Here is a 13,207-nt window from a genome sequence, read left to right as displayed (position 1 = left end):
ATCTCCTAGTTTAAAAAGTCTATTCAAAAAATACAATTTCTAATCTAAACAACTCTATATCACTGAAATATCAAAGACTAATACTTTATCCAACAAGGTATTACAAAAATGAAAATCTGATACTTTATGAAGCGATGACATGAACTCAATTTTTTATGGAAATCATTGCTGGTTTGGCTTTAATCATATCCGAAGAACATCTTATACAATGCATTCATTTAAAAAAACTGCGTAGATCGGAAACAAGAATTCGTTTTGAAGATTAATGTATAGCCTTGTATCCTTTTGTGTTTCTTTAAAGTGTTTTATCTCGTAAATGAAGTGAAAACTGCCTTAACTACCTAAGTTGTTTGTAAAGACATTAATGACAATTATTTCATACAGTCCTCAATGTATGTAAAGCGTTAGAATTGTACCTCTGTCCTCACAGCATTATCATAAAGGGCAATGGAATTTGGGAATAATATTTTCTTTTTTTTTCCCCTGATTTTATATTGCTGAGTGTCTCTTTCCTCTAAAGTTTTTTCTCGTTTTTACCTGTTGGGTATTCTCTGTGTTTGAGGAAACCTCTGGGTTCTGTCCCCAGCCCAGACACTCACCATAGTATATTCAAGTGGTAATTCATGATCCTGTTTAACGTTCAGCATAACGAGAGCAAGAAGACTGGTTTACCCATTGCCATTTGGTGTGACTGGATGTGGTATGCCTTTCAGTGGTTTGATGGTGTGACTGGATGGGGTATGCCTTTCAGTGTTTTGATGGTGTGACTGGATGGGGTATGCCTTTCAGTGGTTTGATGGTGTGACTGGATGGGGTATACCTTTCAGTGTTTTGATGGTGTGACTGATGGGGTATGCCTTTCAGTGGTTTTGATAGTGTGACTGGATGAGGTATGCCTTTCAGTGGTTTGATGGTGTGACTGGATGGGGTATGCCTTTCAGTGGTTTTGATGGTGTGACTGGATGGGGTATGCCTTTCAGTGGTTTGATGGTGTGACTGGATGGGGTATGCCTTTCAGTGGTTTGATGGTGTGACTGGATGTATAGACCTTTCAGTGTACATTTTGATGGTATGACTGGATGGGGTATGCCTTTCAGTGGTTTGATGGTGTGACTGGATGGGGTATGCCTTTCAGTGTTTTGATGGTGTGACTGGATGGGGTATGCCTTTCAGTGTTTTGATGGTGTGACTGGATGGGGTATAACTTTCAGTGTTTTGATGGTGTGACTGGATGGGGTATGCATTTCAGTGGTTTGATGGTGTGACTGGATGGGGTATACCTTTCAGTGTTTGATGGTTGACTGGATGGGGTATGCCTTTCAGTGGTTGATGGTGTGACTGGATGGGGTATGCCTTTCAGTGGTTTTGATGGTGTGACTGGATGGGGTATGCCTTTCAGTGGTTTTGATGGTGTGACTGGATGGGGTATGCCTTTCAGTGGTTTGATGGTGTGACTGGATGGGGTATGCCTTTCAGTGGTTTGATGGTGTGACTGGATGGGGTATGCCTTTCAGTGTTTTGATGGTGTGACTGGATGGGGTATGCCTTTCAGTGGTTTGATGGTGTGACTGGATGGGGTATGCCTTTCAGTGGTTTGATGGTGTGACTGGATGGGGTATGCTTTCAATGGTTCGATGGTGTGACTGGATGGGGTATGCCTTTCAGTGGTTTGATGTGTATGACTGGATGGGGTATGCCTTTCATTGTTTTGATGGTGTGACTGGATGGGGTATACCTTTCAGTGGTTTGATAGTGTGACTGGATGGGGTATGCCTTTCAGTGGTTTGATGGTGTGACTGGATGGGGATAGACCTTTCAGTGTTTTGATGTTATGACTGGATGGGGTATTCCTTTCAGTGTTTTGATGGTGTGACTGGATGGGGTATGCCTTTCAGTGTTTTGATAGTGTGACTGGATGGGGTATGCCTTTCAGTGTTTTGATAGTGTGACTGGATGGGGTATGCCTTTCAGTGTTTTCGATGGTGTGACTGGATGGGGTATGCCTTTCAGTGCTTTGATGGTGTGACTGGATGGGGTATGCCTTTCAGTGTTTGATGGTGTGACTGGATGGGGTATGCCTTTCAGTGGTTTGATGGTGTGACTGGATGGGGTATGCCTTTCAGTGGTTTGATGGTGTGACTGGTGGGTATGTGTTGTGTACTGGATGGGGTATGCCTTTCAGTGGTTTGATGGTGTGACTGGATGGGGTATACCTTTCAGTGTTTTGATGGTGTGACTGGATGGGGTATACCTTTCAGTGGTTTGATGGTGTGACTGGATGGGGTATACCTTTCAGTGTTTTGATGGTGTGACTGGATGGGGTATGCCTTTCAGTGGTTTGATGGTGTGACTGGATGGGGTATACCTTTCAGTGGTTTGATGGTGTGACTGGATGGGGTATGCCTTTCAGTGGTTTGATGGTGTGACTGGATGGGGTATACCTTTCAGTGGTTTGATGGTGTGACTGGATGGGGTATGCCTTTCAGTGGTTTGATGGTGTGACTGGATAGGGTATGACCTTTCAGTGTTTTGATGGTTGACTGGATGGGGTATGCCTTTCAGTGTTTTGATGGTGTGACTGGATGGGGTATGCCTTTCAGTGTTTTGATGGTGTGACTGGATGGGGTATGCCTTTCAGTGGTTTTGATGGTGTGACTGGATGGGGTATGCCTTTCAGTGGTTTGATGGTGGTGTGACCTTTCGTGATGGGGTATGCCTTTCAGTGGTTTGATGGTGTGACTGGATGGGGTATGCCTTTCAGTGGTTTGATCGTGTGACTGGATGGGGTATGCCTTTCAGTGGTTTGATCGGTGTGACTGGATGGGGTATGCCTTTCAGTGGTTTGATGGTGTGACTGGATGGGGTATGCCTTTCAGTGGTTTGATGGTGTGACTGGATGGGGTATGCCTTTCAGTGGTTTGATGGTGTGACTGGATGGGGTATGCCTTTCAGTGCTTTGATGGTGTGACTGGATGGGGTATGCCTTTCAGTGGTTTGATGGTGTGACTGGATGGGGTATGCCTTTCAGTGGTTTGATGGTGTGACTGGATGGGGTATACCTTTCAGTGTTTTGATGGTTTGACTGGATGGGGTATGCCTTTCAGTGTTTTGATGGTGTGACTGGATGGGGTATGCCTTTCAGTGTTTTGATGGTGTGACTGGAAGGGGTATGCCTTTCAGTGTTTTGATGGTGTGACTGGATTGGGTATACCTTTCAGTGTTTTGATGGTGTGACTGGATGGGGTATACCTTTCAGTGTTTTGATGGTGTGACTGGATGGGGTATGCCTTTCAGTGGTTTGATGGTATGACTGGATGGGGTATACCTTTCAGTGTTTTGATGGTATGACTGGATGGGGTATGCTTTTCAGTGTTTTGATGGTATGACTGGATGGGGAATACCTTTCAGTGGTTTGATGGTGTCACTGGATAGGGTATGCCTTTCAGTGTTTTGATGGTGTGACTGGATGGGGTATGCCTTTGAGTGGTTTAATGGTGTGACTGGATGGGGTATGCCTTTCAGTGTTTTGATGGTATGACTGGATGGGGTATGCCTTTCAGTGGTTTGATGGTGTGACTAGATGGGGTATGCCTTTCAGTGGTTTTGATGGTGTGACTTGATGGGGTATGCCTTTCAGTGTTTTGATGGTGTGACTGGATGGGGTATGCCTTTCAGTGTTTTGATGGTGCGACTGGATATGGTATGCCTTTCATTGGTTTGATGGTGTGACTGGATAGGGTTTTTGACAACATGATACAAAGAAATAGCACTAGACAATTTGCAGGTGTTTCCACGAAATTGCAAAGAGACAAAACACAACATTCCTTTTAATAAGATGACATTGACTGTTCATAGGATAATGTTTAATTCAAGGATATCCTTCAGTCTCATAAACGTTTAATTCAATGCATAAAGTCATAATAAAGATAAGAATATTATTAAATTATTTATAGTTGCACATTTACGTGCGAAGACAAGAAACAACACATTTTAACTAATTTGATTAATGTACGTACATGTATATATGAAACTACATCTACCTGACGGAATGCCCGTCGTCAATGGCCATTGGTTCCATCCATGAAACAGTCGCGTAATCTTGGAAATCATCGGAATCTTTTCTTATATCAGGTGGGCATGTCACCGATGGTGGTTCCTTATCACCTGAGTGGTATAAACATAAAACATTATATACATATTGGGGTTACAGTACACTCATATCTGTTATTGAAATGGAAAATAGTCATTACCATGTTGTAATTGTAAACATCATTTTAACAAAGACGACGTATGTATGAAGGAAGTTAAGTAGTCATCATTTATCTTTATACAAGGTACTTTTTTCGCATTCTATGTCTTTTTAAAAGATGAGGTAGTGTGCATAGTATCACTGATGGTCTTCTTTGTACATTTTCAACTCCAAAGAGATGTTGTGTTTTTAACAACATATGTTAAGCTTATCTGATAATAATATTTATATTTCTTGTATAACACTATACCACTATATATATACATAAATTTTAATTATCAATTTTAATTATCAAATAAGGGAGAGAACTCCTTCAGCCATATTATCCATTATCTAGCATTCATAGAGTGAAGTTAGGTTGTACTTGTCAACAAGGTGATGTACCGATCGGGCCCTGTTAGAGTGGTAAAGAATGTTGGTTTTAAGAAGGGGGAGGGGAAATGATCTATTTCCAGAAAGTTAATAATATTAATAATATACTTTATTTAGACTTGATAACATATTCAGCCAAAGACTCGTCTAACATCTGGTCAAGTACAAATGTACAATCTATATAATATTTACATTTATAGGGTAGTAAAAGTGCATAATGTAGAAATTTTGTGATAAAATATATATATTAGAAGACGAATGACAAATAACAACATATCACACTTCAATTTAAAAAAAATGAGAGAGAATAATAATAGAAATATTAAGACTGGATGTAGAAGAAAATAAAAAAAATACAAGAGGTACCACAGTGTTTTCGCATCACAAGTAGTCTGATTAATCTTGGCGAGAGCTCAGCCTCAGTGTTGGTCGTATCAACTATAGCCACGTCAACTGAGCTTTGGCCATGTTTGTGCACACACCATAATCGTTAAAACATTTCAGACTACTACATATCACATGAATTCTCTGTTCATAAAATGAACAAAATAAGTACTTGTTGTCTTAGCTTCAACATTAAATATTGTTTAGCACATTTTTTAAAAGACAGAAGACTTTTACATAAAAGATCTCTTGAATATATTTGTTTAAAAAGATGGCAAGTAAAACACATTCTGAGTTGATGATTTTGTTGTCCTTGTTTGGATTTCCGATGACAACTTAACATTGTTTAAGTAATCGGGAGCTAGATTGTTTAGAACCTTGTACATCAAAATAGAGTTGCTGTACATAATTCGCTGTTTGAATGGTAGTCAATTAAGTTAAACATATCACTGGAGAGTGAATGGAACTCGCATTTCAAGTTCTATGTCTTTGTATCTTAAGATGCTCCACCGCACCAGAGCATACACGATGTGTCTTCTTACACAAAAATAGATATTAAATAATCCCTTTTACTTTTGGTGCATGTACAATCAGTACTTCATTTCATATGGGGCATAGTGCCGTGGAGGTTTTACGGGACGCAATGAAATATTTAAGCAATAAACTGTTACCAGATTGGACATACAGTTGATATGAAACCCATCCAGAAGGAAAATAAATAGAATGGCGCCCGTTAGGGCGCCATGAATATTTATCTTTCGGACGGATGGGCTTCATATCAACTGTATGTCCAATCTGGTAACAGTTTATTACTTATATTTCCATAACAATTATTAAAATTCAAAATTATACACGTATAGCTTTTGAATTTCCCGCTTGCGCTAGTGTTGACGTCACCAAGTTGAATAAACGGAACAGCCATGGCATCAGCTTCTGAATATAGTTCAACACAAAACGGTTTGAAACAAGCGAACAAACGAAAACTATACGATGATGTTTTTCAATACTTGCTATTTTGCCAACACGATAATATTGTTGTATTTCAAAGACTGCATAACTTTGAAACCACTTTTTAAATCATTTGACCGTTATCTATAGGCGTAAGTATACATGGTATACATTGTCCGTGACGCGGCGGAAACGTTAAATATCCATACGCTTGACCAGATTGGAGTTCATAGCCTGATATTGCCTATCTGGTTTAACATAGATCAAACGGGAAACTGAAAGTAAAATGGAAAAATTGTTTCTTGAAGTAAGATAACAAGCTCAAACCTTTCAGTTGTGATAATGGTGTAAAATAATAACCTTTTTAACTGAAGAGAACTACTTATTCGTCTGCTCCTGTTTTGATAGAGAAAAAATACCATTCGTCAATGGTGTACTATCTTTAATTATTTCAGCCATATTAGTTTAGAATGGGAGAACTACAATATAGAGTGAGTTTAACTTAGATTATTACAACATATTTTTGTGGATGTATATTAAATATTTGATATTGTTTGGAGCTTTAGAAACTACATGTATTTGTGGACATTCGTATTCCTTTGTTGATTTGTGAACACTATAAATTAAAAGATTAAGAAACATACAAGTTCCCCCTCCGTAATCCCATCCCATCAATAATATTCATTGACTATAAGTTTATAATTTGCAATTACATGTATTTTATACCATTAGTCCATAAAATAACACAAAACACTTTGCTGAGGAAAGGACACATATTTTATGAATCATAAGGAAGCAGCATGAATCAATAAATACATAAACCTTAAACTTAGCAAGAGTCTGATATTTCCAACTGAATGTCCATTAGCATGGTGACAGACAAACAGCAACCAGCTGAATGCTCACCCGCATGGTGACAGACAAACAGCAATTAGCTGAATGCTCACCTGTATGGTGACCCGACAAACAGCAACACTATAGGGCCGTTCCCTGGGAAACCAGGCGAACACCGTGCGCCAAGCAGTTGCATATAAAACACCTTGATGACCTCGTAACCAACACCTAACCTTGGATCTATCACCCATCTGCTGGAGAGTTACCTCCCCTTATCACTTTACCCCATGATGAGCTATGTCCCCTGGACTACCAATCAGACCTACCCTGGATACCATTTCCACTTAAAAAGGAACATTAACTACAGGTTGTTAGATTCGCCACATGCACTGATAAAAATAAATCAAATTTTATCATCTCAAACAAAATGTTTGCCGAGGAAAATGATTTAGAAATATATCGCATCTATTGCAACAAATTCTATGCACTCATGACCCAACAATATAAGTGTCCCAAAGGGCCTGTATTGCTTATATGACAGCAAGATGAACTTATCTATAAGTTTTCATATTCCTGCCACCATTTAACATTTAGTATCATCATGATAAGTAAACTTAGTATATACACAGCTGACCATTATATTCAAAACACTTGACTCAAATGCTTTTTTAATGGACAATTCTTAGCGTTAACATGACCCTCTGATGTAGAGATAATGAGGTATGTGAAAGGTAAAAGATCTAATTTAGAGTATATTTACTTCCCAACCTTCGTTTACGGAGCCATCTTCAAACATTTTGATTATATATCTTAAACGCTGAAATCCATAACTATCCATTAATTTTATTTAATGTCATATTTGTTACGACAAAAAGTAAATAAGGTACCGTTTTTATTACCTGTCTAATTCAAATATAAACACGTCTTTAGGTCAAAAAATATGTCTGCTTACGGTTACCCGACCGACCCTAATTTTTACCCCCGACCCTAATTTCTTTCTCCACTTTTCTACGAAAAAAAATTAAAAGTCGGAATTTCGATGTCAGACTCTGGTTCTGGCCATTATTTTAGAGTGAAAGAAGTAAAAAATCCCGACCTACTAATTTTTTTTGCCATTGTAACCCTAAACAGACATATATCTTGTTTGGCCTAATATACAAATTATCAGTTATCATATAAACTGTATGAAATATCTTTAAAAGTTCATGGTATATCTTTAAACAATGCTTACTTTTTTTAAAGATACATTAATCTAGTTGTGTCTTTGATCAATATAAGTCAATAAAAATGACAATATGGGCTATCGTAAAATAATCAATCACATGAGTATTATCTGTTAATTAAACTTATGAATAATGTTATTATAAATTTTGTGTAGTTATGAAAAATACTTACGATGTCGATGTCCACACACCAGTCCTAAAGTTCCAATGCATGAAATGGTGTGGAACAAACTCCCAAACCACCCTCTTTTTGTCCTTACCAATTGTCCATAACCATGTCGTATTTGTGAATGGTATCCTATATGATAATTCAGACATATAATTTATTTCATTTCAATGACATATATGTATGATAAATTGAAATTATATTTAGCTATATATGAAGCCAGTAATGAGATACATGTACTAATGTTAATGACGAACTCAATAATGAAGTTTGAAGGTAAGAATGAGTACGCGTGATGTTTTCATGCAGACGCTCGAATTATGACAATGCTTCAAGCTCCAATAACCCCTGAACAATTTTCCGTTTTAAATTATGAATAAATTATCAAAAAAACTTTGAACGATAAGATTAATAACCCCACAAAACTTATATTGATATTTAATGTCTAATATATAATGAATAAACAATTAAACTACAAAATTTTGATTAATCTTTTTTTTTGCGAATTTATTTCACGTAATTTAAACGCATTTGTTTTTTACATCATTACTCTCAGAAATCAATTATGCATTTCTTCTTGATAAATGCATTCGTATAAATAACAATTATTAAGAATACATATATCAAAGAACATTTTTATTAATGGTGATTTTCATGTATAGAAGAAAATTACTTTGAATGCATTTAGATAAAATAACAGGGCCGTTTTCGATTATACGGTTTGGCTGGTTGGACCTAGTTGTTCGTTTATTAATTAAAGACGGACCTGGTGATTGTATATTGTTTTCAGACGAGCCTTGGCAAAGCCCTCACAGGCCTGTATCAAAAACTGCAGGTCCGTCAGGACTTATACTTGAAATAATTACTTTAACCAACGGTCGAACCGGTTGTTCCGAATAAACGAAAACGGCCCAGGTTCAATATCATCGGAAACTAACACCTTAAGTATCAATCCGTAAATAAAATGTAATTATGTGAGCAACAGGATCACATTCAAAATTATAAATAAGGGATTTATCACATATTTACCATCTGAGTCAGATAAGGACCAAATTCCGTCGGAACATGTTTTCCATGTAGTAAAGGTTTCATTGGCACATCGGAAAAAACAAGTAGATCCATCTTCTGCGTGTGACCTGCTTATGTAGAATCTGCCACTTTTATCCGTACACTGCATGACGTCACAGAGATCGCCATTTTTAATCAAGCATTTCCCGATCTATTAAGTGCAAATAAATATATTACATAAAGTTGAAGATAACACAAATTTTCACTAATAATTCTATGTTTAAAGTATTAAGATACGGAAAGTCCTTTTCCGTTTTCCATATCTTTAAATTATTACGTCATATACGTGTGTAAAGGACTAGGTATGGTAAGGGTCTTTTGTGGCCCCCAAATCTGCTATTTTTTAAAAATATGTTATTTAAAGACGTTAATCTTGCATTTCAAATATTAACTATATACCTGACATATTTGATAGTGTTTTTTGGTAATATAGCAGTTCCAGTTGCCATGGCAACCATTTTTATTATACATAAATTATGCAAAATGTGAAAAATTCATCAAAATTGGCATTTTTATGTAGTTTTTCATCTAGTTAACATAGAGCGCAAAAGAAATTTTTAAGATATGGGCTGAGTTAAGTGGAGAGGAACTTCCCACAACCCCAGTTTTAGTTGCCTCACAACCATTATGGTTAAATAATTTCATTAAGATTGATAACAAAACTTTTATCTACAAACATTGGTGTGAAAAAAATATCTTTTTTTATTAATGATTTGATAGAAAACAATGTACTTGTAACTTATGAAAGGTTTTGTGATAAATATAACCTGACAATTAATTTTCTTGAATTTTATAGTGTAATGAATTCAATTCCAAGGCAATGGAAGAGTATATTGCTTCAATAGGAAAATGACTTAATCAATTTGAATAAAAACAAATATTCAATATCTTATGAAATATGATAAGATTACAAAATACTTTTACCATCTTATGCTAAAACCTATTATTGAATATCCACTTAAAAGTCAAAATTCATGGCAGGAGATTTTGCATGTCAACATCCCAAGAGAGGTCTGGAATAAGATTTTTATCATACCTTATAATGTTACAGATGATATAAAACTTCAAAACTTTAAATTTAAATTTCTCCATAAAATAATATATACCAATTGCAAATTAATGCAATGTAAAATGAGTGAAACAGAAAGATGTTCTTTTTGCAAAGATGGTCGAGAAACACTCATGCACCTCTTTTGGGAATGTTGCCATGTTCAATCTCTTTGGACATCCTTTTTGAATTTATTAAAATCAAACTATGAAATTGAGCTGGGCAGAGACCCAATGATAATGGTTTTTGGTATTGTAGACAATGTTTTTAGCTATGAATTGAATTTTTTGATATTATTGCTGAAATATTATATATACTATTGTAAATTAAAATCAAAAACTCCTTCTATTGGAGAGTGGAAAGCTTATACTTTATTTTACAAAGAAATTGAAAATTTTGATTTAATTTCATATTCAGAGAGAAAAAAAAAAACAAAATAAAGCAAAAGTGGATTTTTGTGGCCATTTTTTTGGAGATTAGCGGAAGAAAGATACAAATTAGATTTACATAGTTTATGTATGTAGTTATAATTGACAACTTCCTGAACTTTCAGTACATGTATGCCATTTGTTTTTCTTACTGTGTGTTAATTTGTAACATGGAAAATGAATGTAACAACAAAAAAGCTGAATTAAAAAAAAAACATAGAGCGCATTCTAGAACAAACTTTATATTTCTCAAAATGATGTATTCTTCGTGTCTGCAAATTCCCTTAAAATATAAAGTTTGTTCTAGGTTGTGCTCTATTGCTTTTAAAAGAAAAACTATCAAAATAGGCCAAAATTGACCAATTTTTCAAATTTGCATAATTTATGCAAAGTTACCATGGTTATTTAGCAAAAACATACTTTCTGTCGAGCAAATAAGCATTTCATTATATTAAAGATGCTCCACCGCTGACGGATAGTATTTTTTCACTATCAAAAACAGGAGCAGACGATTTAGTATTTTTCTTCAGTTACAAAAGTTACTTACTTTACACCATTACCACCATTGAAAAGTTTGAGCTTCTAATTTTACTTCAAGTTAAAAATATGAAAAATAATTAATTGCATCCCGAAAAAATTCCGTGTCACTATATTCTATATGGAAGGAAGTACTGATTGCGCATGCACCAAAGGCGAAATAAATTATTTTATATTATTTTTTGTGTTAATTAGACATATATATACATGATCAAACACCAATTATTGTTCAACTGATGAATATCATTTATGCTTTGTCGGCGGTTGAGCATCTTTAAGTTTTTATCAGGGGCCTATTCAATATTTCAAACGCAGCAACTTAATTTCTAAATACCTGGTTTGAAATTTGGTAAATTTAGGGGCCAAAAAGAGCCCTTACCGCATCTAGTCCTTTGTAGCTTGTTGCTTTATCTAAAAATCAAACCTATCTGATTTAGGAATCTGCTCTAGTGAAAAGTCAAATTTTCCTGAGATTTCGCCCCTCTACAAAGTGTAAGAAATGCACTTTTTCAAAATAACCGCCAAATTAACCACCTCTTAAAATTTGTGTATATTTTTTTAACAATAAAAGTCTAATATTTCGATTTATTTTGTATATGGCAACTTGCTACGAATAGAGACAATTTTGATAATCACATAAACTCTTTGATTATTGTTGAAACGAAACTTAAACGAGACTGAAACCCCACCAGAGCTGATTCTTAAGTGCTTTCAAAATCCTTTCTAGACAAAAAAGGAATCTTATATAAGTTGTGCATGTATGTAACTATAATACCCTGTACAGATAGAAAGCATTAATTTTCAGAACTGGACAAGTTGCTGACTATTAAGAACTTTTGCTATGTCATCTTTTAGTCTGTTGATTGTATTGTTACTTGTGTTAAAGGAAGTTAAAATAAATGTCCCTTATCATTAACTCAAGTCATAGATATTGAGGCACAGTTCGGACGAAGCCACCATTTGATATCAAATCGACATAAAACAACATTATTTAATGTTACATAAGCTTTCATGGCAAAAAGCTTAAATTACACATATATTCATTAGACTGTGTAATAAAGCAGTGAAAGTTGTTGACGAATTATTCAGTCATTGATCATGTTGATTTGATTTTATCAAAGCGTTTGTAGTTTATTTTTTCGTCTTTTTGAAAAATTATACTACTAAAGACAAATACCACCAACGTTGATTCAATCACAATGTTATGTCTCTTAAATAAGAGTATAAAAATGTTTCTTACCGCTTTTTGAAAGACGATAATGCTCAACGCCAGTGTTATCAGTGAGTGCATTTCTGTAGTCCTTACCTGAACAGGTAAACACATACCTTTATGTAGATCTATTAGCTAGGTATATGTAAGTAATTTACTATCTATTTGAACTGCACCCGGCTGCACTGACGTCCTGTACTTTTGTTTTCTAAACAAAACTTCAATAATACAACACATGTATAATGTATTTTGATAGTACCCATAACTGTTTTTATGTATGCATGTTAATATTTGAGAATTTTTAGGAATGGAATTAATATATCTTATATACGTATACGGTAGTAATAAATATATAAGATATTTTATATCCTTTATAAGATATCTTACAGATTTGGTTGTATTTTGGACCAACGTAAATAAATGACACTTTGGCTTGTCATAGATGATACAAAATACTTTAATATAATAACAAAACAGTTAATTCCATATCAATCAATTCAATATCGTTCCTAAGATTTCTCAAATACACGCATGCATAAATGAAATCAATTGTATTACTGAAGTTTTGTTTATATCTTATATATTTATATCTTATTAGTTATAACATATCGTTTTCTTATAAACATATATTGGTTGTTTTAGTTTTACATCCTATTAACAGCCAGTGTCATTTAAGAGCTTGCCAGGTTTGATGATGGAGGAAAAATGGCGTACTCGGTGAAACACTACCGACCTGCTGT

The 13,207-nt window shown here is 35.2% G+C and overlaps 1 protein-coding gene across 1 annotated transcript in view; it reads right to left on the bottom strand.

Annotated features, from left to right (window-relative positions):
* LOC138323717 (sushi, von Willebrand factor type A, EGF and pentraxin domain-containing protein 1-like) overlaps nucleotides 1-12,652 on the bottom strand; it is a 32,617-nt gene extending 19,965 nt beyond the window's left edge. Inside the window, exons 1-4 of the mRNA XM_069268517.1 lie at nucleotides 12,498-12,652; nucleotides 9,206-9,395; nucleotides 8,183-8,308; nucleotides 4,041-4,164 (exon numbers count right to left, since the gene is read on the bottom strand). Of these exons, the coding sequence (XP_069124618.1) occupies nucleotides 4,041-4,164; nucleotides 8,183-8,308; nucleotides 9,206-9,395; nucleotides 12,498-12,581 (524 nt within the window). The 5' untranslated portion in view covers nucleotides 12,582-12,652. The remainder of the gene's footprint in view (nucleotides 1-4,040; nucleotides 4,165-8,182; nucleotides 8,309-9,205; nucleotides 9,396-12,497) is intronic.
* Between the last annotated feature and the right edge of the window lie 555 nt (nucleotides 12,653-13,207).

This window comes from Argopecten irradians, chromosome 5 (assembly GCF_041381155.1).
Source record: "Argopecten irradians isolate NY chromosome 5, Ai_NY, whole genome shotgun sequence".
In the NCBI taxonomy this organism is placed as follows: domain Eukaryota; kingdom Metazoa; phylum Mollusca; class Bivalvia; order Pectinida; family Pectinidae; genus Argopecten; species Argopecten irradians.
The sequence above is the reverse complement of the archived record's forward strand: the minus strand, read 5'-3'. Positions and strand labels throughout refer to the sequence as shown.